The sequence below is a fragment of the Meleagris gallopavo genome, chromosome 7 (genome assembly GCF_905368555.1).
Source record: "Meleagris gallopavo chromosome 7, MGAL_WU_HG_1.1, whole genome shotgun sequence".
NCBI classification, from domain to species: domain Eukaryota; kingdom Metazoa; phylum Chordata; class Aves; order Galliformes; family Phasianidae; genus Meleagris; species Meleagris gallopavo.
In genome coordinates this window covers 6,501,868-6,529,835 of record NC_139410.1, presented here as the reverse complement: position 1 = coordinate 6,529,835, position 27,968 = coordinate 6,501,868, and the positions used below count along the sequence as shown (strand labels likewise).

The 27,968-nt window shown below is 51.6% G+C and overlaps 3 protein-coding genes across 12 annotated transcripts; 2 read left to right on the top strand and 1 right to left on the bottom strand.

Moving 5' to 3' along the window:
- Positions 1-796: 796 nt before the first annotated feature.
- Positions 797-20,369, top strand: MLPH (melanophilin). 8 transcript variants are annotated; one of them, XM_031554087.2, is made up of 17 exons: positions 797-1,118; positions 4,987-5,208; positions 5,495-5,631; positions 6,572-6,610; positions 7,199-7,293; positions 7,819-7,947; positions 8,884-9,079; positions 9,540-9,706; positions 12,611-12,694; positions 13,726-13,917; positions 15,695-15,877; positions 16,963-17,097; positions 17,221-17,313; positions 17,467-17,529; positions 17,700-17,757; positions 18,694-18,791; positions 18,930-20,369. In XM_031554087.2, exons 1-17 carry the CDS (start codon positions 1,009-1,011, stop codon positions 18,954-18,956), a joined length of 2,028 nt encoding a protein of 675 aa, XP_031409947.2. In that variant the 5' UTR covers positions 797-1,008; the 3' UTR covers positions 18,957-20,369. The 8 variants fall into 8 exon arrangements, with proteins under 8 accessions (XP_031409947.2, XP_031409948.2, XP_003207418.2 ...); XM_003207370.5 differs by having other exon boundaries at positions 801-1,118; positions 16,963-17,118; XM_031554088.2 differs by lacking the exon at positions 15,695-15,877 and having other exon boundaries at positions 799-1,118; positions 16,963-17,118.
- RAB17 (RAB17, member RAS oncogene family) lies at positions 20,335-27,728 on the bottom strand. 2 transcript variants are annotated; one of them, XM_019616876.3, is made up of 7 exons: positions 27,591-27,728; positions 27,397-27,498; positions 25,048-25,207; positions 24,211-24,362; positions 23,865-23,990; positions 23,569-23,662; positions 20,335-20,781 (listed from the first exon to the last, which is right to left on the bottom strand). In XM_019616876.3, the coding sequence occupies exons 3-7, from the start codon at positions 25,202-25,204 to the stop codon at positions 20,387-20,389; spliced, it is 924 nt and encodes a 307-aa protein (XP_019472421.1). In that variant the 5' UTR covers positions 25,205-25,207; positions 27,397-27,498; positions 27,591-27,728; the 3' UTR covers positions 20,335-20,386. The 2 variants fall into 2 exon arrangements, with proteins under 2 accessions (XP_019472421.1, XP_031409949.1); XM_031554089.2 differs by lacking the exons at positions 20,335-20,781; positions 27,591-27,728 and adding an exon at positions 22,482-22,947 and having other exon boundaries at positions 27,397-27,572.
- PRLH (prolactin releasing hormone) lies at positions 20,854-21,844 on the top strand. 2 transcript variants are annotated; one of them, XM_031554092.2, is made up of 3 exons: positions 20,854-21,008; positions 21,300-21,460; positions 21,630-21,844. In XM_031554092.2, exons 2-3 carry the CDS (start codon positions 21,349-21,351, stop codon positions 21,794-21,796), a joined length of 279 nt encoding a protein of 92 aa, XP_031409952.2. In that variant the 5' UTR covers positions 20,854-21,008; positions 21,300-21,348; the 3' UTR covers positions 21,797-21,844. The 2 variants fall into 2 exon arrangements, with proteins under 2 accessions (XP_031409952.2, XP_010711557.2); XM_010713255.4 differs by having other exon boundaries at positions 20,857-21,008; positions 21,300-21,445; positions 21,630-21,828.
- Positions 27,729-27,968: the final 240 nt, after the last annotated feature.

The following is a 27,968-nucleotide window of genomic DNA, read 5'->3' as shown; positions in this document are numbered from 1 at the left end:
TGGAAGAAGGGCTGGAAATCAATGTATGGGCATCCAGAGATCACGCATTCCTGATACCCAGAGCCTGTAATTATCACTTTTTCTGTACAAAATCCATCCATGTTTGGATTGAAAAATCCCTTTCTGGCTCTGTCCGTAGGTTTAGCCTAATCTTGTTTCAAGTGAGTTAGTGGGGGAGATAATTCCCTGCACCACTCGGACAGAACGCGGCAGCCGAGTGGCCAAAGCCCTCCAGGGCTGGCTGCTCCCACTGCACTCAGCCTTTTTAGGGCAGAATGTTTTCCTCCTTCTCTGATGAAGATAAGAAAAGGGCTTCTTTTCATTCTCTTTTTCATTCTCTCCTTCTCTTGGTATATGTAATACAGGAATTCTCACTTAGAGGCACAGGGAGTGTTTTACCGAGAGGGCGAATGGCAAATACAGCAACAAGACCAGCTCTGCTAATTGGATTATTGCAATTTAAATATATTCCTCCAGGTACATGACATGCTTAGCATTTGTTTGGCTTTTTTTTTTTTTTTTTTTTTTTTAACCTGTCAAACCATCTTCTCTTGATAACAGTAAATGAGGAGAGCGCTGCCTGCTAATTAAGCTATTTGCTCCCGGTACAGCTCATATTCTCCAAATTGCTGGGAGGGCAGACAGCGTAGCTTGGGCTTTTCCCTCGTTAAAGCTGCTGGTTTTACGAGGTGAGGTGGGGCACAGAGCACTGTTGGTGGTGGGATGCTTGGCCCTTGCTTATGCCCTGCCTCCATGCTTGCTTTCCTTGGGGAGGTGCTTTAAGACCGGTTGGATCTACGCTCCCTGCACAACACGAGTGGTTTGGCAGTGAGTCAATGCTTCCTTTAACCCAGCTGGGCGGATGAGGTGTGGGGCTGGCAGGAGCCAGCTCGCCTGCCCGCGGCCCCATTATTTGGGGCGGTCACGGGGGTGGGGCCCAGCAGTGTGTCGGGTAACGGGGCCGGCCATAGGAATGCCTTTGGTTGTCACTTAGACTCGCCGTGCAAGATGGGGAGGAAGCTGGATCTCTCCAAGCTGACCGATGAGGAGGCCAAGCATGTCTGGGAGGTGGTTCAGCGTGACTTCGACCTGCGGAAGAAAGAGGAGGAGCGGTTGGAGTGAGTACCTGTGCCTGCCAATGGGAGATGTAGGCTCCTACATCTTGTGTTGGGTATGGATAAAGCAGTGGGCGAGGAGTAGAGGGCTGTAAACTGAATGTAGCGATTGATAGGTGATGTTATCAGCTGTGTAAACAGGGCAGGTGATGGGGCAGCCTATCTGGCCCCACTCAGTGCACTCCACTGGCTGGTGGGCTCCATTTCCCAAGGAGTTCTTAGTGATTAAGTGGTGTCCTCTGCCACTGTGTTGTTTTGGGAGCTCTCATACACTTCATAGAATAGAATCATAGGATGGCTTAGGTTGGAAGGGACCTTAAAGGTCATCTAGTTCCAACCCCAGGTGGACAATGCTCTGCAGTATAGAGAGACCTGGGAGCCTATGGACTCCAGAAGGACCATTGGAAAATAACTGAGGGGAGTACAGCAGTTGTCAGGAGGCTGAAATACACTCTGTGGCAGCCTATTCTGGGGTAACTTCAGGGAGATTGGGATAAGATAGAAAGTCACTGAACTACAAATTGATGCATGCACACACTAAAAAGGAAAGGACTTAACAGCACTGTTGCAGCCCAGGCAAGGATTTAAGGCAGGTTTTTCCCAAGTGTGTGTAAGAAAACAATGTTGTTTTCAGTGGTGAGGGAAGCAAGTGGGTTTTAAAGTTCCCTTTTCATGGCATGCGAGATGCTGTGCTTTAATTGTGTGATGTGCTTCGTGATACGGTGACAGCTGGTGGGAAAACAGGTTCCTCTGCCTGCAGTGGGCTTCTGAGAACTCCCTGTTGGTCTGGCCAGGCATCTTAGCAGCGATTAACTAGGAACAAGAGCTCCTGCCCAGCCACAATTCCTGCATGCATCCATCTGCTGGGCTGAGTGATGCTATTCACTGCCTGCACTAAGGATGCTGAGCAGGGCGGATGGGGTGTGCCATTCACCACACGAGCTCTGAGCTGGAAATTTTGGAGTCTGCTGATTCCATATCTGATTACAGTGTGGGAGGCAGAGAGAATTCCCTATCATCACCATCCTGTAGCTGGTAGCTCTGAAGCAGGACGCAGACCAGACAAGGGTGCTGGAAAACATGTGATTACTGGAAAGGGAAAGTGTCTCCTGTGTGACAGAGCTGTGCTTTGCCTGGAGGAGGGAGGTGGGGACAGACATTGCTGTGCCCTTCAGCAAAGCAGTGGGCGATGTGAATTCCTCGCTGACTTGACCTGGCGCCAGACTGGCTTAATTAGGTGCCCTGTGTGGATCCCACAGGGAATGTTGTCTGGTTGTGGGTCAGCATAGCTGCAGCTGAGCCCTGGAGCCTCCAAAGAGGAAAGTATCAGGGTTGGGATGAGGCAGAGGAAAGCACTGACCTCAGGTAGGGTAAAGAAAAAGGAAAAACTAAAGAATAAGGGGAAAAGCTGGGCTATCCTGTGGGCTCCTCTGCTTCCCACCTGAGATGCAAAGTGCTGCAATGCCCTGTCACAGCACTCATAGCTTTTATATTTAGCTTTCCATCTTGACAAGTACTGCAGAGCTCAGAGGTGCTTTTGGAATGCTGCAACCTTTAAATGCCCTGTTCTGCTCCATTAGCTGCTTCCTGCCCCACAGAGGATCTGTATTAACTCTGTGTGGGGCCTGGCACTGCTGAGGCTTATGGGGCAGACAGATATTTGGTGAGCTCTGAGCACAAAGAAAGGTGCTGCTGGTGCACGTGGCTTTTCAGAACAGGGACTGGCCCTGCAAACAAAGCTGAAGGCAGCAGGAAGGTTGGGTCCAAAGTGAGAGGAACCATTTTGCTGCTGGCAGGATAGCAAGTCCTGTTTGTCTGGTTTGTGCAAGCAGGAAGCAATAAATGTGATTGAAATCCATTCTGTGAAAGTGAGTGAGTGTGCTTTGACCTCTCCTGCATCACAGGCATCCCAAGCACCTACATCTTTCAGTACAAGCATGTCACCCAGCCAGAGGTGTGTGTGTGGGCTCACCAACCCAGCTCTCTGCCTCCACCAAGCTAAAGCTGGTATAGATTTATGGTACAGCAGATATCCCTATAAAGCCAGGCCATACCAGACCACATCCCGTATGCTGGGCAAGCCTGCCATGTACCTGCATGCTGGACAAGAGGATACATGAGCGTTTTCTGCATGTGACAAGCTGGGACATGATGGAAGAATCCCATTGATCCTGCTCCCTTTGCTCTGGCCATCCCCACTTGGTTCCCAGGGCCTGTCTCAACATGCAAGCCTTGAAGGAATGTTCCCCCACTTGGTCTTTTCCTTCCCTTTCAGCCTCCTCTCTGTGTTTTTTGTCAGAAGCTATTCACCCAACGTGGACAAAGGCTTCAGCTGCCCAGAAACCACACAAGTATGTGCCTGAGGAATTCAGGAGCAGTCTCTGCGGGGCATCTCTTTGCCTCCTTCCATAAAGCTTGCTGCCAGACCCCCCTGCTTTAGGGACTGAGCAGTTGGCATCTCCCCACATCCCTGCTGCTTGTTCACTTTGAGCAGAGCAGCACCAGGATGGGCTGCCGGGATGGACAGACGGAGGCACGCAGGTTTTAAACCGGTTGGGCTGAGGCTTGTCCTTCCTTTAGCAGCTCTCGAGGGTGAGGGAAGGGAGGTGAAGGGGTCCGACAGGCTCTGAAAACAGGAAAAGGCAGTTCAGGGAAAGATTGGATCCTGCTGGAAGCAGCCTGGGTGCAGGGTGGCAAAGGAACGCTGGGTGCAGCCCACAGCTTGGGGTCAGCACCCAAACCTGCAGTCCTTTTGGTGAAGCCATGGATGAACGCAGCGCGCTACGAGTTCAAAGGCAAGAAGTTTCCTGGGAAGCTTTCTTCTTCCTCGTTGTTTGCTGTTTTCTCTTCTGGACTGAATGCTGCTGTGCCACCAGGGTTAAGATCAAGGCAGCGGTTTGGGTTTGTGCAGTACCTGCTTTCTTGGCCTGCGTGCTCAGAAGGTGGTTTGTGAGGCTGCCACAGCCTGCAGCTGGGTGGGTTTTGTGTTTTGGGGTTTGTTTTACGTAGCTGCATGTAAGCTTACTGCTTATTTTCACATGTTGTGTTCCACGGTGAGTGCAAGCTGCTCCATCAGGAAGCTCCAGAGGGAAGCTTTGCAGTGGTGCAGGTGACCAGATGCAGTGCAAAGCCTCCTGGTTGCTTGAGCTCTCTGGTCTTGGCCAATTTCTGCCCTGCAAAATGCAGCTCCCTCACCCTGCCCAGATGGAAAACAAGCCTGCTAGGGCCTCTTGCAAGTCAAACACCATCTTGTAACCATAGCCCAGAAGGCAAACATACCTGGGCTAGCACAGAGAATAAACAGAAGGCCTTTGGGTAAAGCCTCCAGTCCTTAAAGGTTTGGGTTGAAATGCATTTTGAGGCTTGGTGGCAAAGAAATGCCCCATGCAGCAAAAAGGACCAATTTTTAACACAGCCAAATCTGATCTGAAATGAAGCAGCAGCAAATCCTGACGCACAGGGACCTGCTCTGAATGTGAAGCTGCTGCCTTGCTCAGCTGGGCACAGTTTTACCCCATGATAGGTTATTGATTAGATTTGCCCTCCAGCTGTTTCCACCAGCTGTGGGACTCGAGGTGATCCCTGGAAAATCATTCCCTAGGCTGATCGAGTGTTACTGGGTTTACCATGTGAGAGAGGCTGCAGAGCTCACCGAAATGATATTGCGTGCTGGGGAAAGGCATCCAGGATGAAAACGTAACAGTCAGTGGAGGAATCTGCTCATGGATAGAGTGATGCAAAAATCAGAGTGGTAGCACTGATTTCCTTGGGGTTACTGCAGGCGTCTGGGGCTGGGAGCAGGAGGGAGCTGCTGTTGGGTGCTGTTTCACCACCTAATGCATGCCCCTCTGTTTTTGGGATGCATCTGCAGGGACCTGAAGTGCAAGATAGACCAGGAAAGCAGCAAGAGAGAGTTCCTGACCCACCAGTCCCACCTGAACGAAACGCACTGCGTGCACTGCCTACAGCCCTTCAAGTTCCTGCTGAACAGCAAGCGGCAGTGCCTGGATTGCCGCTTCTACACCTGCAAGAGCTGCAGCCGCTACAACAAGAGGGAGCAGGGCTGGGTCTGTGACCCCTGCCGCCTCTCCAGGTACGGGCACCATGGCTGGGGCATCGGGGTGGAGAGTTTCTGCAGTCTCAGCCCCACGCTTAGTTTGTCGTCATAGAATCATTTGAGTTAGAAGGGACCTTTAAGGTCACCTAGTCCAACTCCCTTGTAATGAACAGGGACAGCTTCGTGCTGGTCTCCTTTCTCTGCATCCTCTGCTTGCTCCCTATACCCTAAGGGTGATCCCTCTGCTCAGTGGGGTGGGAGCGGGGTGAGGGTCTGCTTTGGCAAGGCTGCCTCACCTCTCTGTGCTTCCCTCCTGGGGCAGGGTGGTGAAGATCGGTTCTCTTGAGTGGTACTACGAGCACGTGCGCTCCCGTTTCAAGAGGTTTGGAAGTGCCAAGGTGCTGCAGTCCCTCTACGGCAGGCTGCAGCCAGGGCAGAAGGGGAATTCAGCTCTTCTAGGTGAGGACAAGCGCCGGGGTTTCTCCTGTCCTGCAAGCTGGGCAGGCACCCGAAGGGATGCCAGCCAGAGAACTTAGCCTTGATACCCATGAAACAGCAGGGTAGGATGTCCAGGCTTTGTCTTCAGCTGGGGTTAACTTTCTCACCTTGGCTTACATAGCTTGCTGAGGAGTTTGCTTAACAACTGGCTGTGTGCTGGCTGCCTGCAGGCTTGCCACGTGGTAGATGGAGCAGCTTCAGCTCCCTGCTGTCACGTCTCTGTCTGGCACATATAGCTAGCAGGCACAAAACCTGCCACAGCCATGCTGAGCCCTTGGGATTTTAGGGTCTGAGGTTTGAGCCTGGGTGCTGTGCATGCAGCAGCCGCTGTCAGCAGGTGGCACTGACTGCCAGGCTCAAAGCCTGTCCTGGCATCTCGGCTCTGTCTGTGCCCGGCTGTGGTTTGTGTGCCCAGCTGTGATTGCCACCTCTGCAGCTGGTCTGCTTTCTTGGCACCAGCACAACTTCTGTGGCATGCGTTTCTGAGATTCCTTTTTATATTGAAAAAGGATAAGAGAATCACAGAACCATTCCAGTTGGAAAAGACTTAAGATTCCTACGTCCAACCCCAACCCACCCCACCATGCTCAGTGCCACATCTCCACGGTTATGGAATACTCCCGGGGATGGTGACCCCAGCACTCTCTGGACAACTGTGCCACTGCATCACTGCTCTTTCAGAGAAGATATTGTGCCCAGTATACAACTTGATCTTCCAAGTCAAGCTCTGTCTCCAAGCACATGCTTTGTTCTCTCCAAAGAGCCTTTGATGGTTGTGCCTTGTGATGACTGGAGACTGAGAACTGTGCTTAAGCGTTGCTCTGAGGCTTGTTCTGTGCAAGCTACCTAGAGAAAACATTTATTTATCTTCCCTCTTTTCTTTTTTTCTCTCGTTGTTCAGGTCTTCATGACAGAGTTTACAGCCTGCCAGACATCAACAGTAAGTCAAAAAGAGAACTGGAGTGTGTGTTTTGCAGTCAGATGGAGGTTGCTGCTGTTTTTCTTTTTGCTCCCTCTGGTTGTGGGTACATCACAAGCTGGGACTCAGCTGTGGCTGGGACAAGGAGCCTCACTGCTCATCCTCTGCCCTGCAGCAGAGCCCTGGGGCTTCTGAGGGCAGACTCTGAAACAACAGGGCTTTTTGTTGCCTGCCAGACTTGTGGCTTGCAAGAACTCACCGTGATCTCAGTGCATCCATGTCATGTGCTTGAAGCTGGCTGTGTTCGTAACAAATGCGCTGAATTTGTGGATTTAGGCTGTGTTCTTCTTGCAGGAATGGTCAATCTTGCCATGGGACATTCTGCTCTTCTAAGAGGATTTTTTGTTCCTTTTCTTTCCATTGTCCCCTTCCTTTAATTTGTGCCACATAGGAACCACAGTGCAGCATGCCAAATAATAAAAATTGAAGGAGGTGTTTCAGAATCAGACTTTCTGACATGCACTGGTGGGACACCAGGGCAGGGGGTTACCTGCCCCAGGATCGGGGTGCAGGAGCTGCCCGTGCTCACCATCCCCTTGTCTTCTCCAGGTGAATACCAGCTCCCTGCCAATGGTGGCACTGGGGACGACAGTGATGATGAGGATGATGCACTCCATGGAGCTGAAGCAGAGTGCTACAACAGAGTAAGGGCTTCCCCTGCAGCCACTCATCCCTCCTGGGTGCACTGTTGCCTACCTTGGGTGGTGGTGGCTAGGTTCTGCTCTCTGCTCTGCTTCTTGATGTTAGCCCCACTCCCAGACCAGCTCATGGCTTTCCCCATATCTGGGGAAGTTTGCTCTCAGGATTGGAGGTATGGAGCTGCTTCAGGCCCCAAGAGCAGCTCCTGAGCCTCTTTCTGAGGGGTTCAGCTGCTCGTCTTGCCTTCAGAGCAATCTTGCCAGCAGAGCATCTTGCTGTCTGCTTATGGCCACAGTCCTGGTGCAGAGACCAAGGAAACCAGGTCTTTGAGTTCAGTCCTAGTAGTCCCACGTAACTGGCTCCCTGCAAGCAGGGCACTCCTGAGAACCCAGTGTTCTCCAGGAAAAGTGGGAGCTTCCCATACTGGGAGCTTCCCACAAACAGATTCTTGCAAACTAAGCAGACAAGGGCCACTTCTGCTTTCCATGGAAGCCAGCTGAATTTTCCTTTCTCACATTTTCCACACCAAGATGCGCAAGACAAAGCGCCTGCTGTCCGTGCACCCCTTTGATTTTGAGCTGGACTCGGAGTACTCTGCCCAGTCTCGCCGTCAGTCTGCCCAGCTCTCTCCAATGGCCATCAGCTCTGATGCTTTCCAGGTACTGGGCTTGCCTTTCTCCCTGTCCTCCTCCTGCTGCTCTGGCTGTAGGGTTGCACGGTGGCTTTGGAAAGCAGCGGTGCCAATCTCTGTGCATAGCACTGCTATTTCTTCTTCCATTTCAAGCCCTGAGTCAGAAGCAGGAGAGCTGGCTGCGGTGAGGACTCTTTTGCACCTCTCCCTCCAGATTTGGGCTGATCTCTTTGCTGGCTATTTCTTGTGCTGTCCCAGGGCTGTGGGACACCCTAGCTTCCAGCCAATGTTTGGGAGCAGGAACGTCGAAAACAGCTTTCTCTCCCATCATCCCATCCAGTTTGGGGCTGCTGTCCCCCATGCAGTGGCACTGGGGACACGGTTTGCTGGCAGCTTTGTGTGTGAAGTTCAGAAGACGAATCCTGCATGGCCTGCATGGGTGGGAAGTCCCCATCTGTCAGAGGAAAGAACGTGGGGCACAAAAAACCTGCACAAACAACTGCTTTGTGCCAGCTGGTTGGGAGAATTCAGACAGGATTTGGGACAAATGGGCAGATCCATTCTTTCTTTGAGTAGATATGTACATTCTTTACCTAAGCTTTGCCCTTATGCTGTGAAATTTAATGCAAGCATAAGGAGGGCTGATTCAAAGTCGATGTACTGGTTATTGAGGAGTAGATGGCTGTTGCTACGTTTGCAAGTCCAAGTGTGTGATGTTTTAAAGGCTGGATCTCGGGGCCCAAGTCTTTGTCAGCCTGACAGATGTCTAGCTCTCATAGAAACTAACAGTGCCCCCTGGTAGTCATCTGAAATATTGCTCAGCCTTAAGATTAAAAAACCTGTAAGCCAGGTTGCTTAAAATCCGTGTTATAAAGGGTCAGTCCGTGCAGCTATTGGAGGATAAAGCTAGGAACTGCTTGGGGAGGTGGGGAGGGCAGTCCCAGCATCGGCCTCCGTCTCTCAGTCCTTCCCAGATTTCTCTGGCCCAGCTGAGGATGCTCCCCGAGAGACCCGGCTGGAGGAGGCTGACCTGGCAGCTGTGTTCCACATCTTGAGGGAGCAGGAGCAGCACCTCAGCCCTCCGGAGCAGCACTTCAGCACAGAGGTTCGACTCACGCTCAATGCACGCAGACGGAGCCTGGACAGAGGTTCAAAGCCTGGTAGGTGTTTGGGTTCCAGCATCCTGCTAGGGAAAAGTGCCTGTAAGAGCTACCCAAGAGATCTCCCCAGACCTCATTGCACCTTGGGAAGATGCTCTCCCTGCTTTCATAACTTATGCGCCATGTGGATAAACTGCTCCCAGCACCCAAACCGAATGAGGAGCAGTGCCCAAACCTGGGCTGCAACGTGGCTGAAGAGGCAGGAGCAGGTTTTATTGAGGGTTTCAGCTGCTTGAGATCTGAGGGGATGAGGAGAATGCTCCTCGTGCCCGGTTACAGCTCAGCAGGACCCTGTTTAGGTGGATGGAGCTGCAGGCTGAACTTCTGCTTGCAACTCCACTAGAAGGAGTAAATTGACTTGCTTATTTGCTTGTCTGAGGGGTGGGACTGACGTCCAGGGCTTTGTGCTAGGGGCTGTGAATCTCTTGAGTCCTCATACTGAAGCCTTCTCCTTCCAAAGGCAGCCCCTGGATGGAGCAGCCCCGGTCCCCCTACTCTGCAGACATGGACACCTCTGATGAGGATGTGAAGGGAGCCCCAAGGCTCACTGCCTGCCTGCCTCACCACCTGAAACGCCAGAGCAGAGCCTCCTCCCAGGAGAACATCAGCCACAACTCGGGAAATCAGGTACCAAACAGTGTCACCAAGGCCCGTGGGGTGGCCTAGGGGCTGTCACATCTGCTTGGTGTCACATGGTGGTTGCGTGGCACCAGGTGGATGAATGCCCAGGCCATGCTCAGCCCTCTGGGCTATGCAGAGATGGCCATGAAATGGGAAGTCAGGCTGGGACATGGGAAGGTGTGTTTTTTGCTCATCCACTCCTCACGGTGAAGAGCCATTAATATTACACAGTATTCCTCACATCAGCCCTTCTACTTCTATAGTCATGGCTGGGAGAAACTGTACCTGCTGTTGATGCAGTAACAAGCCTGCCTTCAATGCTGTTAATTTCCAGCCTGCCCCCGTTAATCTACACTCTACCTATAGTTTTACGTGTCCTCATTCATCAAGTGAATGGGCTTTATGATCAAGGCTTGGAGGGGAATGTTTAATCAGCCTTGAGATCCTATTCTTTGGCAGCGTGGAGCGTTCCGGCCCCGACAGGACAGGGTCAGGCTGACCTGTCATGCATCTCTCCCAAGTGATAATAGGGGAACAGCCTAGAGAAGGGTGTCAGGAAGGCTGTGCGCTTGTTTTAATTGTAAAGTGAGGACCTGCTGTTCTTGACATCACCTTTGAGAAAGGATGAGAACGGTTAAGCCTCCCCTGACCCTCTTCAGCAGCAAAATGCACATTGGTGTCTGACCACACAGATTTCCAAGGGGAGAAGTGTGCTGGTTCCACTTACAGCTGTGCACATCTTGGGTGCTGCTGAGCACCACGCTCTGTGTGCCTCCGTGGGGACATCTTTCCTTTGGCCTTTATTTCTCTCAGCATATGTTCAAATTGGTGGATGTGCTTCGTTTTCCAGCCACTGCAAATGGAAAAAGCTCAGCCTGGATGTTGTTAATGAGCCCACAGTACGTTAGGCATGAAATGTGCACAGTGCTTTGCAGTGGGGAAATGGGGCCAAATTCCCACCGGTACTCCAGATGACTTCCTTCATCTCATCTCCCAGCCCTGATGTAGGAGCAGTGTGCTTGGTGTTTTGCTCTGTCACAACAGCATGAAGGCATGGGTGGCACCTAATGGTTACAAGGCATCTCCTAATTCCCGATTCAACCCCATTTGTTTGTATGCCAGCATCGTTCATTAGCTTAAGTAGCTGTTCATCCTTCCTGCCCTTTATGTGGCTGATGGGTTTACAGCTAGCAACAGCTAGCATAGCCTGCCCCTTGCCCAGTAGGAGGAAACGGGGCTCTGTGCTGGCCCATTAACCCCGCAGCAACACAGGTATGGCTGCTACCACTAGCCCAGGGGAGGCCAGGAGGAGCCCAAAGGGGAGAGAAAGCCAGAGCAGCTCTTAAAGCACAGAAATAAGCTGATGGTGGTTCATCTGAAATGTTTTAGTAGAGATGTGTTCATCAGCCTTTGTCGTTCAGAGAGCAGTGCAGGTGGACCAGCCCCCAATGGGATACACCCCAACGGGGTGCACCTTGCTTTGCACAGGGATAACTGGGCACTAAAGCCAGCCTTGCTCAGGAAGGAGAATGAAAACCAGCTCTTCCTCTCCCAGTAACCTGCCAACAGCCAGCTCTGCACTGTGCTCTGACCTCTCCGAGCTGCTGCTTACGGGAAGTGCAGACAGCACAGGGTGCTGTGCTCACATCCATCCCCTCTCCTGAAGTTTATGGTCCATCACAGGCTTCTCATTGTCACCAGAGTGCTGCAAGAGTCGGGCCCAATGATACTGAGAAACCACTTAGAGCTGGCGTGGATTGCTTCCTGCCTGTGGGTTTAATGCTGCTTAAAGGCTCATTCAATTCGGGGCAGTAATTGCAACGCTTTGCTCTCCCCAAGTGCCAGGTTGTTACATCCATCTTCACTTAAGCAGATGCAAGCTGTTGTGTGGGTCTAATTAATCAAACACCAGCCAGCACAAAAACTCGGCGAGGGTGGAAATGTTACTAAAACAAAGCGAAGCCCTTGCGTCTCTTTGTTGCTCCATTCACTTACTGCATTTGCTGCTCGTCCCCTTTGAGTGGGAGGCAGCCACATGGAGCAGGAGTGATGCAGCATACAGTGTTTTATCTGTATGGAATGGGCAATATTTTACATCATTTGTGTTTTATTTGTTTGGATCAAAGGAGAAAGCCCCATCTTGAAAGAAAGAAAATATTCATTTCTGAAAGAAGGAAAAATAAAGAGGTTCCTTTTATGCTTTCAGTCATTTAACCACAAAAAAATTTGTTGTGGCTCTTGAGCATAGAAAGCCATTTCTCCGTGATTTTCAGAATTTTTATTTCTCTTTATTCCTCCTCTCTTTTCAGCTGGTAGAGGGAGGAGGAAAAAAGGGGTGAGAATCCTGACAGATGAAAGCATTGAGAAGCAAGAAAAACTTCAAAGTGTGTTGAGAACAACTTTCAGTTTTGTGTTCTGATTCAGAATTTTTCATGGGAAACTCCTCCCTTCTTTCCCCTTCCTTTCCCAGTGATGTATTCAGTAGGGGATCACAGGGTAAGTGGTTGAAAAAGACCAAGGTAGGAAGGCTTTGTGGTCACCACGCTGAAACTCCCAATGCTCTGGTGGGACTTGCAGCGCTCCATGGATGCAGCATCACTTTGAGTTTTGAGGAGAAGTCCTGCACATCGTGAAGCTCTTCAGGGTGCACAGGGTAACAGTCCTTCACTCTCTGATGCCCAACACAACGTGGTATTTTGGTATCTTGATCTCTAGCATTGAGGGACATGGTTAGTGAGAATGGTGGGGATGGGTCAATGGTTGGACTAGATAATCTTAGAGGTCTTTTCCAACCTTAGTTTTTCTATGATTCTTTTTTTACTTTTGCTGGTTGCATGCACCCTGGGCTCCTTTCCCACTGTCCTGTCAATGGTGGCTGGTCTGTTCTCTATTCTTTCTCTTTTCCTCTAGATTCATGAGCTCAACAAACGCATGTCAGTGATTGAACGCATGCTGAACCGCTTGGAGGAAAAAATCCTGGTGCGCTCTGCTGAGGTAACAGGGCAACAGGGAGGGAGAGAGGGCTTCACTGGCCCTTTCCCCTCATTATCAGTGAGGTTTCAGGGAGAAATCAGCACCCTGGGTCACCCCAAAAGCAGCATGATGAGGAGGGGCAGCCCTAATGTGGGACTGCAAAAAAAAAATAAATAAATAAAAATAGCTTGGTCCAGCTCCCCCAAGGGCTTAACTCCTCTTGATTCAGGTAGCAAAAACATTGCATCGTTGGAGAGAAATGGAGGCAAGGTTAATCTAGGACACTTGGGTCCCTGTACAAGCTAGTGCCAGGCCTCTTCTGCACAACCACGTTTCACTTTGATTCTCTATTGAATGCTTATAGGAGAATCAATCTTTATGTATAGAAAAGTGATTTGGTTATTTTAAATGAGAGCTCTGAGTCAAGAAGGACTTCTGTATCTCTTCTGGGCTGCTCTTGTCTTGCTATGCCATTAAGCTCTGAAGGAAACAGCTAAATTAAGTTAAAGTTGGGTGAGGATGCAGAATCTGTGAATGCATAGGTCGCTTAACATTGATTTTTGGGTCTCTAATTTTAGGCTATGTACTTTTCTTTCATGTGAACCCATTGCAATGAGGTGCTCTGGCCACTAATGACTCAGTGGGATGGATAGTAATAATTACAGAGCAGTCCCTCAGGCATGGGGGAGAAAAACGTAATGTCTTATTCTTCCCAAAATTTGTAATGGGAACAGCTATTTGGTGTTCCTGTTGGTAAATCTGAGTGTTTTCTCATCACAAATCAGTACTGAGAGACTCTGATTCAGCACAGCTGAGTGAATGGGGTTTCTCCTTGCAGCCTGGTGCACTGCCTTTGGTGGTGGGGATTTATGCCCTTGGAGCTGCCAGCCATTCCATGGCTCCAAGTGAAAACATGGTGGTTTTTGGCCCCTAATCCCTTGTGTTTTTTTGTTTTTTTTTTGTTTTTGTTTTTTTAAGGGGAAAATTCCAGTTTTCCACTGGGAAAATCAAATAAATTCTGCATGAACAATTCACTTCTTCTGTTGTTTCAGTCTCCGGCCACAGAGTCCCAGCTTGATCCTGATGCTGAGGAGGAGGAGTTGAAGAGGAAGCTGGAGGAGTTCACCAGCAACATCAGCGACAGAGAAGTCTCTTCTGAAGAAGAGGAGCGTGAAGAAAGGAAGGGAGTGAAGAGACCTGAGATGAGCTCCTCCAGCGATGACATGGCCAGTGAAGCTCGAAAGGTAATCTGTGTCCTCACTTATACCATGACTCGTCTCTTGCTCTATCTCACATCTGCTTGATGCCTCCAGAGCTGTGGTTTGTCTGGATCTGCTGTCTGTATCGTAGAGCATTCTAAGGTGGAAAGGATGACCCACGCAGATCAAGTCCAGCTCTCAGGATAGGAAAATCCCAGGGTATTGGATCTAGACCTTTCACCTTAGGAAGACTTGTAGGCCCTCCTAGACTGATCAAAGAGTTGAAAATAAATTCTCTTAGAGGTCTGAAAGACTACTGCCTGTTCATGTGAAGGGATGCAACATCCACATCCATGCAGTAGAGTATTACACACTTATCTCAGGGCCTGGATTCCATTACAGGGATGGGATGCTATGGAGAAGAGGGTCCTATTGGGGAGAGAAGAGCTCAGTGATGATTTGGGATTGGCAGCCCTTGGCAGCTGCCTGCTGCATCTTGAAATGTCTCTTCCAGACCTCCCAGCAGTCCCATTTTTCCCCACATATTCCCCAGTAGGGCCATAAGCACAAAACAGAGAGGTGAAGGTCAGGCAGGAGCACAGGGGGGTTACACGGTTCAGCTCCCAAGCCAAGAGAGACATCCAGCCTTCTGCACTGCAATGACACTCAGAGCAAAGGCAACAAATACCATAATACTGAGTGAGAGATGACATGCAGGTGGAGGAGTTTGGGTTAAAAGCTGTGTCGGTGCCTATTTTTACAGCAACCTGCCTTGTGATTTGTTTGAAAGATTTCTAAGGGTGTCTCATGAGAAAACCCAATGACATTCTGACATAAATGATCTGCAGTTATCAGAACTGAGTTCAGAGTGCATTCAGAAGCGGGGAGCACAAAGCCTAATGAAACCCAACACCACCTCCATGACCAAATCCAGACCTGGGTCTGGAATTCACATAATCCTCAGTTGGTTTCTATGCAAGTCCCATCCAGTCAGGAAAAAAGGCTTCTAATGGGGGAGCACTCAGATAAAAGCAACATTTGTGGTGTGAAACGTGAAACTCTGCTGTACCATGAGGGCACCATAAAGTGATAAAAGTGTCAGCTGGGCCGAGTTAGCTGTTTCTTTGCAGAGTAGCTTGCCTGGAAATACGTGCAGTGGTAAACAAAACTGTTTGTCTTTGTCTCCAGTGCACATATCACCCCAATCTCCTTGGTTTCTAGGGAATTATCAGCTGAGAGAGGGATGATGAGTTTCTTGGGTCTATTTTTACGTGTGCTTTGTGACTTACCTAGCAAAAGGGCTAACGCGGGCAGCACTTAGAGGCATCACAGCTGTCAGTGCTTCTTGAGGTGGGAGGTAAGGATATCAGCCCCAGGTTCTGGCAGTGGGATAATACAATACTTCTTACACGCTTTTCCAGTGCAGCATCACAACCAGCCAACCTGGCAGGAGAAAGGGTAAGAGAATCATTGGATATTCAGGTTGGAAAAGATCTCTAAGATCACCAACCCACCCTGCCGTGCCCACTGACCACATCCCTCAGTGCCACATCTCCATGGCTCTGGAACACCTCCAGGGATGGTAACCCCACCACTCCTTAGGCAGCCACATTTTCAGCCTCACTAGAGGGCCCTTAAGCCCTTTCATTATCCCTTTTCCATCTTCCACTGGCTGCTATAGGCCTGATGCCCCTCCATGCCTACTTGTGCTGAGCTGTACACTACAAGCACACATTAAAATAATGAAATCTTTTTTTTTTCTTTTTTTCTTTTTTTTTTTTCTTCTCTCACCCCTTCCTGCACTTTGACTGGGCATTCACAGAGGTCCTCAGCTCAGGCTTTGAGTGAAATCACGGCCAAAGCACTGAGAGCCATAAATGCCACGGAGAAAGCAGTCTCTGAGTCACTGCAAGGACAGAGCTGGGGCAGTAGTAGCTGTGCCCTGCATCTCAGCATGGAGGATGGGAAAGAGACGGCTGAAGCATACCGTGAGCTTGAGGAAAATGTAAGGTTCCCCAGAGCTCCTGTGAGCAGGGAGGGAATTGGGGGTGGGAATGCAGTTGGACCCCCCAAGCTTCTTGTTAGCAGGCTTTCTGGAGGTCAAAGGATAGGCACCACAAGCATATATGTATAAGGATGCAGCAGCCCTCCCAGCTGCAGGTTGTGAGGCTCAGAGTAGAGTTTAGGGAAAGGAAAGAGTTCTGTTTGCCTCAAAAGGATTAACCGAGAATTGACACACTCTGGTTTTCTTATATGCCTCAAACAGTAGGTTATTCATAGTTCACAGACACAAAGGTTCCTCATAGCTTGGCCCTCCTAGTTAGGCATCACATTTGTGCTCCACCAGCCATGCCTTCTGACATCCCCACTGTCCCATCCCATGATGCTGAGCCCCTCCTGCTGTCCAAGTGAGCCACGCTCCTTCCTTTGGAGAGCTGACTGGTGCAAGAGCAAACTTTGGGCTTCCTGCTTCTCCTGCTCATGGCCATGGGAGCCAGGTGCTCATCCCACCATTCCCTCAGGTCCCTGGTGAGTCACGTCCCACCGGTTGCACTCTAAGGATGCCATCTGCCTTGAGGATGCTTAATGATGTTTAATGGCCCAGCAGCAAACGATGCCCTTGTGACTCATAGACTGAATGATTGCACTTGGTTATGGACATGCTGCCTCGGGGTTTGCAATGGGGTCAGTAGGGACCTATAGGATGTGGGACACGTGGGTGCTCAGCATACCAGCAGAGAGGGCTGGAGGAGCTGGCCATGCATTAGCAGTACTGAGATTTTGGGATTATTCAGCAAAACTGTGGCCTTCTGATGTTATTGTATAGACAATCTAATTTCTACTAAATTGCTTTGCTTGGTCTTGCATCTGAGTAGTAGCCAAGGGGCGGTAACAGCACTTGAGTAACACATCTCCTTCCAATGGGACACACAGAGACAAAGAGCCCTGCCAGAACTGAGTGGTGCTGCCAGGGCTGCAGGGCAGGCAGGTGGCCGTAGAAGAGCAGCAGGGGCTGTGGTCACACGAAGGGGAAGAGCAAGCAGGAAGCTTAATAGTACAATCTATTATTTTTTTCTCTTTTTATTCCAGGTCTATCTAGCTGCTGGGAAGGCCTATCAGCTGGAAACAACCCTGTCAGAGCTCGAGGAAGGGGCTCGGCACTGCGGCACGACCGACTCGGAGCTGTCGGAGCTGGAGGACAAAGTGGCCTCGGCAGCTGCACAGGTACAGCAGGCAGAGAGTGAGGTAAGGGCTCATCAGGAGCTACTTGACCTCCAGCCCAGCTAACAAAGCTGGTTGGGAGTCTTCCACACGCTGCCCACCTGTTTTGTTTCCCTCCCTTTAAAGATATCGGATATTGAATCTCGAATCGCGGCTCTGTCTGCTGCGGGGCTGACGGTGAAGCCGGTGGAAAAGGCAAGGAAGAAATCAAATGGGCAGGTGAGCGGGGAGGAGGGGGGTTGTGAGCACAGGGACGGCTGCCTGGCTGCTTCCAGCTCCTTCCCAGCTGCTCTGAGCCTCACTCAGGATGAGATGGGAGGCTGCTTTGGGGTGAAGCAAACCCAGAGACCTGTGCCCCTTTTCTATCCGCAGGCCTTCCACCTCTACTCCCCCAACCCCACCAGCAGCCCAGGGGAGTCTTTGGATGATGTTAAGGTGGGTATGTGTTTAGCATGTGTTTAATAAGCCTTAATCCCGTGTTCCAGGATGCGGGTTTGAATGCTCAGCAAGGGCAGCAGGGCATCCCCTGGAGGCACCTGTGTTCTCCCAGACTGCTTTCCCTCAGACTCTCAGACGCACCACAGACTGCTTTCCCTCTCTTGCAGGCAATGTCTGGGCCCCAGGTCCTCAGGAGGAGGTTCAACAGCCCCTTTGAAATCACTGGTAAGAGCTGTGACTCTGTCTGTGGGATGACCTCAGCTCATAAGATGCTCAGTCATCTCTATCTCTCTCTCCCTATTTTCTCCCTTTTTGGAATGCTGTTTCCTGTGCTTGTGTCCTGCCAGCACAGCCATGAAGGACGCCTCATCTGTGGTAGAGAATCAGGGTCAGTGCTGGGGACAGGATGAGGTGGCTGCCATACAGGTCTTGGTGGCAGACAATTGCCTGCCCCAAGGGCCATTGCTCTGCAGTGCTGGCTTCTACCACCCTGGTGGCTCTGCCTTCAAAACTAGCCCTCAGCACCCCACCTAAGCTTCTTTCCTTAGCCATTTCTTCTCACTGATTCCTCTGGGGAGGGTATCCTTTGCCCTGCTATTCGCCCATCTCTGCCACTGGTCCCACAGAAAGGTTGAGAGCCAAGCCATGGAAAATGGCAGCTTGGGAGTGCTTCAAAGTAGGCCATGACCTGAAACTCAGCCCAGCAGCCCATTTGGCAGAGGGCAATCACAGGAAAAGTTTCATCCTGACAGATATCAGCAAATGCCATTAGGAAATGACTTTTCTATTTCCGTTATCTTGCCTCATATGCTTACAGGCAGAAGGAATGGTTCTCCTTCCAGATAACGCCAAATAGAAGATGAGTGGAGGAAAGGAGGGGAAAGATCACTTAATGCAAAGAAGGAATTGCGTTTCCCCATGTGAGCAGACAATTAAAAGCTCTGCTTCCCAGGCACAGGCTGGTAGGTGGAAAGGTCCCCTCAGTCATCCACTCTCCTAAGGCAAAGGGCAGGCGGATAAAGGCAGCCTCGAGGACACGTCAGTTCTGCAAAGAAGATAGAGAGATGCTCCATCAAGCCAGACATCATTGGGCAAGCCTAATCCGCTCTGCAGAGCTGGAGCACTACCCAGCCTCACCTCATGTCTCTTCTTCCATTACAGGCTTCGATGACTCCTTTGACCGCAACTCAGTTTACCGCGGCTCGCTGACGCAGAGGAACCCCAATGGGAAGAACAGGAGAGTGGAGCGTCTCTTTGCGGTATGTGGCCGGGCTGGCTGTGGTACCCCATTCTCCAGTGCTCCCCTCCAGAGCCCCAGGAGGGATAGGGAATATGCTGTCCGTGTCAAACGGGACAGGAGACAGCAGTGCTGATGCTTTGCCTCTTGTGCCTCGCAGAAGCCAGTGATGACCCACTTGTCCTGAAGAGGGGACACCCACTCGCCACTGCATTTCAGTGACAGTGCAGGACTTCAGCACACAGCCTTCCCCCAGTGCTTGCCCTTCCTTCTCCCATGGCCACATCCTCCTGGAAGCTGGAAGAGAGAGGAACAAGTTGCTGAAGTGCAGACACATGGCCGGATAATCATGAGGACCACATCTGTTTGGGCAGGATGCTGCTCTCCTTGTCCCTTCTCACAGTAGAGACATTGTGAGAACCCGTGGTGGTGATGCCAGAGGAAGGGTCCCCATGGTAAAGCACAGTGTCCCAGGGCCAGACGTGCAGCCCAGCACTGGTCCTGCCTCATCCTCGGGGCATCGCTTCCTTTCCCTGCACGGGAGCTGCATTGCGTTGCTCCCAGCGAGCTCTTGGCCAATGACTCTTTGCACTAAACCCAGTAGGTACATGCTGAGGCTTCTTGCCTGAAGCAGCTGGGCTCATATGGGGGCAGGAGTGAGGTGAGGCTTGTGGGAAGAGGCAGCAGCTTTCACTGGACCAGTGGGAAGAGGGCTTGGGGTCAGTCTGACCAAAGGTGCCTTGTCTCCCTGCAAGGTTCCATCAGCACCAAGCTCTGCATAGTCTGCAGAAAAGTCCCCTGGAGGTGTGCCTGTGTCCCCTAGAGGCTGCACTGGCACTGAGCTCCTAGAAGGCAGCAACAGCGCTGCTAGCACCCTCCTACTTACCCAGGCTGGCTGTTTTCCTCCACCTTCTGCTTCCACTAACTGGAGACGGGGGGAGGAGATTTTTGTTAAAAATTCAGCTCAGTATCTGCCTTTACCTTTAGTATGAATCTGCAAGGTTTAGCTTTGGTCATAGCAGAGAACTCACTATCTAGACATTAGTCCTGTAGTCATCCCAGAGCAGTCCTGTGAGGCTGGAGGCTGGAAACCTACCCACTGTGGATGGAACAAAACCAGTTTTCCTTTTTTAAAATGAAATCCTTGTGGCCTAAAGTTCAGAAAGTGGAAAGAGTCACACTCGTTGCAGTGCGACTGCTTTCATCCACCCCAACTTGCAAGCAGTTGATGGTACACACACACACGTCCACCCTCCCTGGAGCATCCGTGGAGGCTCTGCACCATGCTGGTTTGCAGCTGGTGAGCAGAAATCCCTACTGAGCTCTGGGCAACGCTGTGGGTTTGCTTTGGTGCTATGGTTCAGCCCTCACCTCACACACTCTTGCTGTACCCGGTTCCATCAGTAAGCCAAGTCCTTTCAGGTGGTCAGGCAGACTCTTGACCCTCTAAAGCCCTCCTTGTGAGTCTCAGCAGCGTACAAATAACGCAATGTTCAGGTTGTAGTTATCCACATTAATATTTGTTGGTCTGTGTAGAGGTGATATATGTACACTACATCACACAATAAAGCTGACATAGGGTCCAGAACCCATAGATTTATTTCACAGTGTCTTCCTTCAGCATGCTGCAACTAAGGATGCTTTGTCTCCCTGCCCTCCCCTTTGCCTAAGTGCTGTGGTTAAACCCTGACTCCATGCAGCCCCTTGCACGGGACACCCCTTTGGCCATATGGGGTTGGCTGTCCCGGCAGTGCCCCCTCGCTGGAGGGCATCATGAGAAGCAATGCAGCACTGCTCGGGGTGAGCACGGTCAGGGGTACCCAGCTGCTGCTCCAGCCCCACGGAGCAGGGGATGCTTGGAGGTGGCCGTCCACCTGCTCGTCCGGGCTCGACCGCATCTCTCCCAGCCCCCCTCGCTCCCTCCAGCACGAGTGGAATTCTTCCCTTCGTTCCGAACCGCGTCACGTCGAGGACGAAGATCAGAACGCTCCCGAACGATGTGCCTCGGCCGGCTGGAGATAAAATTATGGCCCTCTATGAGTCACGAAAATCCCTTTCCTGATTTGACGAGAGCGAGCGCGGGGGGCGGCGGGGAGGGGAGATGCTTCGGCTCTGTCCCCGCCGGGGCTCGTTTCTGACATCAGCACCGAACCGGGCATAAAAGCGGCGAGCGGCGCCCCGGGGCGCACAGGGAGAGCGCTGGGCTCCGCGGGACGGCACCGGGCGCTGCGGGACCGAGGTAAGCGTGGGGCGAAGGGAGCGCGGCGTGGGCTCTCACGGCTGCTTCCCCGAGCCGACGGCTTCGGCTGCAGGCGGGGTTGCCGCAAACTTCACATCCTCCCACCTCTTGGGAGTGAGCCTGCCGCCGGTCCCGGGATGCTGCGATGGGATCCGGATGGCGATGGCGTTCCCACGGCAGGGACGCGCTTTCTCCATCACTTCTCTACCAACCCGATCAGGTTCCAGCCAAGGGAAGCCGCCGGCTTCGTGGCACCCTCAGAACGCGATTGCTCTGTATGTGTGCCCGCAGGTTGGGACTGTCGCCGTTGCCGAACCGCTGTCGTGGGAGAGCCTCGGGGATGAAGCTAGGGGCCACCTGCCTGCTGTGCTTGCTGCTCACCTGCATGGCCCTGCCCGCCGCCGGCCGCCTCCGTGAGCGCTCCATGGAAATCAGGAGTAAGGAGAGCAGGAGTAAGGGAACTCCCAGGACCCTCCCTGGTCCCCCCATAGGTTCGAGCAGTGTTGCTTTGCAGCAGCCAGCAGGCAGCCCCGAGCACTCCTCTCTCCCCTGGGTCCCTTTCTTTCTTCCCCACGTGCTGTGCCTCACTGCACTGACTGTTCCTCTTCTCTCTCTTTGCAGACCCAGACATCGACCCCTTCTGGTACACCGGCCGTGGCATCAGGCCCGTGGGGCGATTCGGGCGACGGCGAGCACTGGGGGAAAGTGCCCAACCCAGGGGGGCTGTCCTGCATCCTGCCTGCATCCCCCTGCACAACCAGCCCCCCCGGGAGCAGCGAAGTGCCTGAGTTGAAGATGGGGAACGCCAATAAAAGCCTTTTCCTCTCCTTCTACCTGGCCCTGACTCTCTGCTCCAAAACCCAGTGCTTGGGGGGGGGGTTGGGGTGGGACAGAGCATGAGCCTTAGTGATGGTGGTATCACCTAAAATTAAGTCCTGGGGGCTCTCCTCTCTTTCTATCCCCACAGAGGGTCAGCACCCCTGAGAGCACCAAGCCCCCCACATCACCACAGAGCCCTGTTTTCGTGGCATGGGTCATGTCACTCACTCTGTGACACCCCTCTCACAAGTCTCCATTGCTTTACCCATTCCCCAGTTTGGAGTGAGGATGATGTAGATCCCAAAAGCAAGCTAAGGATGGACAGCAGGGATCAGGACTGCCTAGGGAAGGAAGGGTTAATCTGAGAGGGATGAGGCAAGTGGCAGTTAGATTCTATCAAATTAGCTAACTAACAGAGGGGATTTAGGCAGGAGGAGGAAGCAGCTGGGAAGGATTCCCGCATCCCACACATGTCTCAGTGCTGGGCAGGTATCACAGAGGGTGGTGGTATATGGGGAGCAGGAGGGGAGAGCTTCCTGGCCATAGGAACCAGAAGTTCCTGATAACTGGAGTGGCTGATGAGGGCTACACTGCCACGCTCTGGTCCTCACCATCTCCAGACCTCCTGCATACTGGCACCCAAGGCAGAGAAAAGAATGTGGCTAAGATGAGCTGCTCTTTATTGGCAGTCAAGTCTTGAAGTTGTTGGGATGTGCTCCACAAGCCAAACTCTCTTGAGTCTGGGGGAGCTGGTGCATGACTGGGTCAGGGAGATGTCCCCACCTGGGCTGCTTTTTGGCAGGGGACATTCCCACTCACCACTGGGAGAACACCATCATGAGACTGTTGAGGGTCTGCACGCACTGCATGCATTCACTGGCAGAAGATGGGCAGAAGGATCATTGCTCCACATTGGCTGTGAGCTATCCGCTGCGCTGTCACCCCTTGGCCACCGATGCCAATAACACAAGGTCCAGTCCCACATCCTGTGGTGAACCTGTGGCCTCTCAGACACGGCAGCAACCCCTCCTCGTCCCGCTTGCCCGCAAGTCCAAACGCTGCCTGCCACTCGTGGATGGGACAGCTGCCTTCTCACCTTCACGCCGCAGGAGCTCTCGGGCTGACGGGGAGCACAAAGCCACAGAGCATCACCTCTCTTGCCAAGGCATGGGGTCAGCCAATGCATGTTGGGATGCACCTGCTCTGTCCCACCCTACTGGTGCCATCTAGGTACTTCCCAGCAACTTCTAGACAGCATGGTGATGTCACTTGGAGGACAGATGTGCTGAGGCCACAGGTCAGGTCAGGTATATATACCCAGGTTAGGTACTAAACCCGAAAAACATAGTGGCTTTGATCTCTGCATCTCTAATGCTGCATCTTGACATGGAGTTGTCTGTCCTAGGTAATGTGGTGCTATGCCACCACAGCCACTGCCTCCTCCAGCCTGAACAGGAGGGACACAAGCTACAAAGCGGCCCTTGCTGGCCGGCTGGGCTTTGGGGAGAAGCCATCTGTAGCCTGGAAACATAGGCAAGAAGAGCCCATTGTCTTTTCCAAATATTCTTCTTATAGCAAGAGGTAGAGCAGAGCACTCGCACTGGTTCCCAGTGTGAAGATGCGGCATCAGACTAGGGACAGAGCTGCTCTGCTGTGCCCCATGTTGTACAGGAGGTCTGGGGGAGCCAGGACCCATGGTTCCCCTGCTTTGGTTCTTACCTGGAGCCACCCCACACCTTACCTACAGCCATAAAGATGTCGTTTACTTGGTGGTTGGATTTTGCAGACGTCTCCATGAAGAGCAGGCTTCTGCTCCTTGCAAACTCTTCCCCATCCTAGGAGGAGAAGATCAGTATTATTTCCCCTGTGCCAAGGGACAGTGTGGCCCTGGGGACCCATGGGGACAAGGCAGGGCTCCTGCATGCCACTCAGCAATGGGGAGACCACCTGGCAGAGCAGGAGGGACCCCACTTGGGAAGAAAAGGCTCTGCTAAGATGTGTCTTAATGCTTACAATGGGGGCATGGTGTGTGCTCACCTCAGCTGCAACCTCCCGTTCATCAGCCAGGTCTGTCTTGTTGCCCACCAAAGCAATGACAATTTCATCAGGAAGGAACTCCTTCTCCAGTTCCATCAGCCACTGCTTTGCTCTGTTGAATGTTTCCTGGGGAAAAGGGACAGCCACTCCTGATGCAGATACAGGGAAGCTTTGATAGGAACCTCTGGGCTCTGCGGTTGCTGATGCATCCCAGTGGGACATTTATCTGCTTAGGGTTTGTGATCCCTTCTGCTCTATCAGGAACACATCCGGATGCCTGTCCCATCAGTTCCACTGCCACATAGCAGTGTTTTCACGTGGACAGGACGTGCATCCACCATCTCACCTTGTTAGTGAGGTCATAAACAAGGAGCGCAGCATGGGCACCACGGTAGTAGAGGTGGCAGACACTGTGGTACTTCTCCTGGCCAGCCGTGTCCCAGATCTCCAGCTTGATGGTGGCTGTCTCTAGTTGGATTGTCTGTGTGAAGAAGGAGCCTGCAAGATATGTGGTGGAGGGCTCTGGTCTGCTGCTGTAGGATCAAAGCCGCTTTGAGGGGTAGTGACAATGCTGCAGTGCACAAAACTGGATGGGTTTCTCAAAAGCACCCTGAGCCAATCAGCTCACATGGTGCTGTGTAGAGTTTGGCATGGAGATGTCTGTCTTGATTACAACAACATTGCTGTCACAGCTGCTGTGAATGACAGTAGGGTAGGAGATCCCAGCAATTTCTAATAGGGCTATTTGAACCTGAAGAGTTTCACAACATGGCCATATACTGGTGATGGGCAAGACTTGAAGAGACAGCATGTCACCAAGCAGGGCTGGCAGCCCTTCTTTTTGGCAGCTTTGGGTGGACACACAAGTTTTGATGTATGCCCTGCCTGGGGTTGTTCAGCATAGCTGGGCAGAGCAGGACAGTGGGAAAGAGGTTTGCCCCAATGTGCTCCTGACCCACACCTGGGCAAAGAACCTTGAGGAGACACTTCTGAGGTGTCCAAACAGGTGTAAGGGACCAAATATGCAAAAGGCAGATGGAACTGTATGATTTGGAACCCAGGTTTCCTCACTTTGCTGCTAAGCTGCCTCCAACAAGCAGAAGTAAATCGAGCCTCTGTGGTTTGGATGTGGCTTTGCTTACAGCACAAGGCAGAAGGAAATGGATTGAAGCGGCTCACTCACATCCTACAGTAGGCAGCGACTCCTTGAAATCATTTTTCACGTATCTGTAGGCAAGGCTTGACTTTCCCACTGACGTGCTTCCCAGCAGGACCATCTTGTAGATGTAGGTGGGACGGTTATCCCCCAGGGAGCTGCCTGGCACCACTGTCTGTGCCATGTCCTGCAAGGAAATCAGCTCCATCAGAATGTGTCATCAGTGATCCCAGGTCCAACAGCATGAACTCGCTACCAGTGGCAGTTAGGTGAGCGTGGTTTGGCTTCAAAATAAGCTGAATTAAATATAATAGCCAATGTATCTGCCATTGCCTTGGACTATCAGCTGTGATTGGAGAGTGGAAATATTTAAGAAACCTGATGCAAGAGGCATGCTTGCACGTGGACAAGGAGATTTGATTGCATGCATCTCCTTGAAGACACAGAAATGTTCTTTAAGGACATGCTGGGGAAAGCTGATGGCAGAGAAACATAAATTAAGAGTATTCCTTGCTCTTTAGCACCCCTTCTTGGGAAACCTTACACTGATATTGTGCACTTATTGAGGGACTGGGGCAAAACTTACACTGGGATAATCTAACTCAGGCTGGATGTGAGTTCAGAGATGGAGGCAAACTCCCAGCTTGCCAGGGATGCTGCCCAGGGGCTGAGTGCAAGCTGCCAGGACTGGTTGGGCTTTGTGGCAGCAGCACTTCAAGTCAGTGCATTGCTATGAGGGTGAACAGAAACCGTGGCTTGCTCTGAAGGGATTTCATACCTTCTAAGGTATGGTCAAGGATCTGTGTGTGCTCCTGACTGGGAAGAGCTGGGTTCCTGCCTCTGGCTGAATTACAAACACCATTCTTAACAAGAGTTAAGCGACTTGGGGTACCAAAGCTGGAGAAGCCTCATGACCATTGCATCGCCCAGCATGTCTCTATCATGTGGGTTGAGAGAGGAGCCCAAAATAACAGTGGTGGCCTCAAGCCTGACCCCTGGAGAGCTGCTTGTAGGTATGTGTTGCACTCTGGGATGGCAGCCCCTTCCAATCCCTGACCACCCCCCTCTGTGAAGAGATTCTTCCCAATGACCAATCTAACCCTCCTGTAGTGCATCCCTGAGAAGTGAGTTCACATCCCACATCCTTCTCCCAGCCGCCCATGTCTCCCTCCTCTTACAAAAGCCCCTTGTTTCTGCATGCTGCCTGTCCCTTCATTTCAGTCTCTCCCCTGCAATCTGGCAGGCTTCAGGCCTTTAATTTTTCTCTGTGCCTCACCTGTTTGTCCCCATAATCAACGCAGGCTGTCTTCACAAGAAGCTGCATGAATTTCATCTGTATATGAACTCTGTTTCCAATTACTTCATGCTGCTGCTTCTTAAAATGCCCCCAAAAGCTATCTCAGTTTAACCCCAGAAGATTGCATTGAATAAAACTCACTCAACAATTACTGCAATTGCAGGAAAATTTCCTTTCATACTCCTCCTACAAGCAAACAGCTATTAAAGATGGGAAGCTTTGCCAAACAATTTTTTTTGCGTTGAGAGGGTGCAGGGGGTGCACCTCCCTTTTCATGAGGAGAATGGCAAGAAAGCAAAACAGATAGAATCATAAATCAGAATATCCTGAGTTGGAAATGCCCCATAACGATCTCCAACCCTTGCCCCCATACAGCACCACATATAGCTGAGTCTCTCCAAAACAGAAACTCTAAACCAAAAGACACTAAAACCATGCGAGATGCTTGCTGACCTTCTGTGGAGATGTAGAAGCTCCTTAGAAAAGCAGAACCCCAGTATTACAGGTTGGGCTGGGCTCAGGGCTCTGAGCACCTGATGGGACTGTAGTTGTCCCTGTTCATTGCAGGGGAGTTGAACTGGATGGCCTTTAGAGGTCCCTTCCAACTCCAACAATTCTGTGAATCTAGAGTGTGATTCTGCCCAAGTACTGTAATTCTGCAGTGCCCAGCCCCACAAGCTTGACGTCTTTTTGCCCCAGATGGTGCTAGCACACTGCCTCCCCACTTTCCTGCTGCTGACATTCAGCTCAGTGGCAGTCACTTGGTGTACAAGCACTCTTAAGCAAAGTTTACCAAGAGACACAAAACTTGAGCTGCACAAACACTTCCGTGTGCAAACACCACTGGAGTGACATAGTGCTGATTTCCTCTGAGCTGAGGTCGTTAATCACCCAGATGGACAGAAGTAAGCCAGCAGCAAGTGGAGACCCCCGCTCTGGCTGGGGATTCAGAGAGTGGGCTGCCTTTATGGCCATGATCAGGAGCTGCTTTTTGGTGGGAAGGCAAAACCCACGGGTCTGGGGGGACAGGTGGCTGGGAGGAGGCAGGTGCAGACATACAAGGCATAGGAAAGAGTTACCTGTATGCAGCTTTGCTTTCTTCCTACACGGGGGTCGCAGAGGATGGGAATGGCCTCAACAGATGATAACAGCCTCGTCCGACCTCTCTGGCTGCCTCCTTGCTGCAGGAAAAGAAAAGCGAAACTCAGGCAGGCAAGCCGGCAGCTCCCAGAGTGCGGTGCCAAAGTTTAGAGGTGAGCAGAAACTGGTGAACCTTAAACCCTCCTGCTGGTAGGGAGAGGCTGGGACGTAAACCCTGCCCTCCGCACTGTCACTCAGCTCTGTGGCTATTCCATGGCATCCTGCAGCAGAGATTGAGGGCTGGGTACAGGGCAGGCTGGAGCAGCCTGTTACGGCCCAGCAGTTTCTGATGACGTGGGTTAGGCTTCCTTTAGTCTCATGCCAGGATGTAGGTTCTGATAACTCGGACCTGGGACTGCCAAAGCGAATTGTTTTTTTGGAGCTGGTGGGAAGGAGCACACCCACTTCTTCTGCAAAGGGCTTCAGCAGACAAGCCAGAAAGGGGCAGACAAAGAGAGCAAAAAAAAGAGCACTTGGGCTTCTCCTGCTTTTTGATTAAACTAATAGCTAT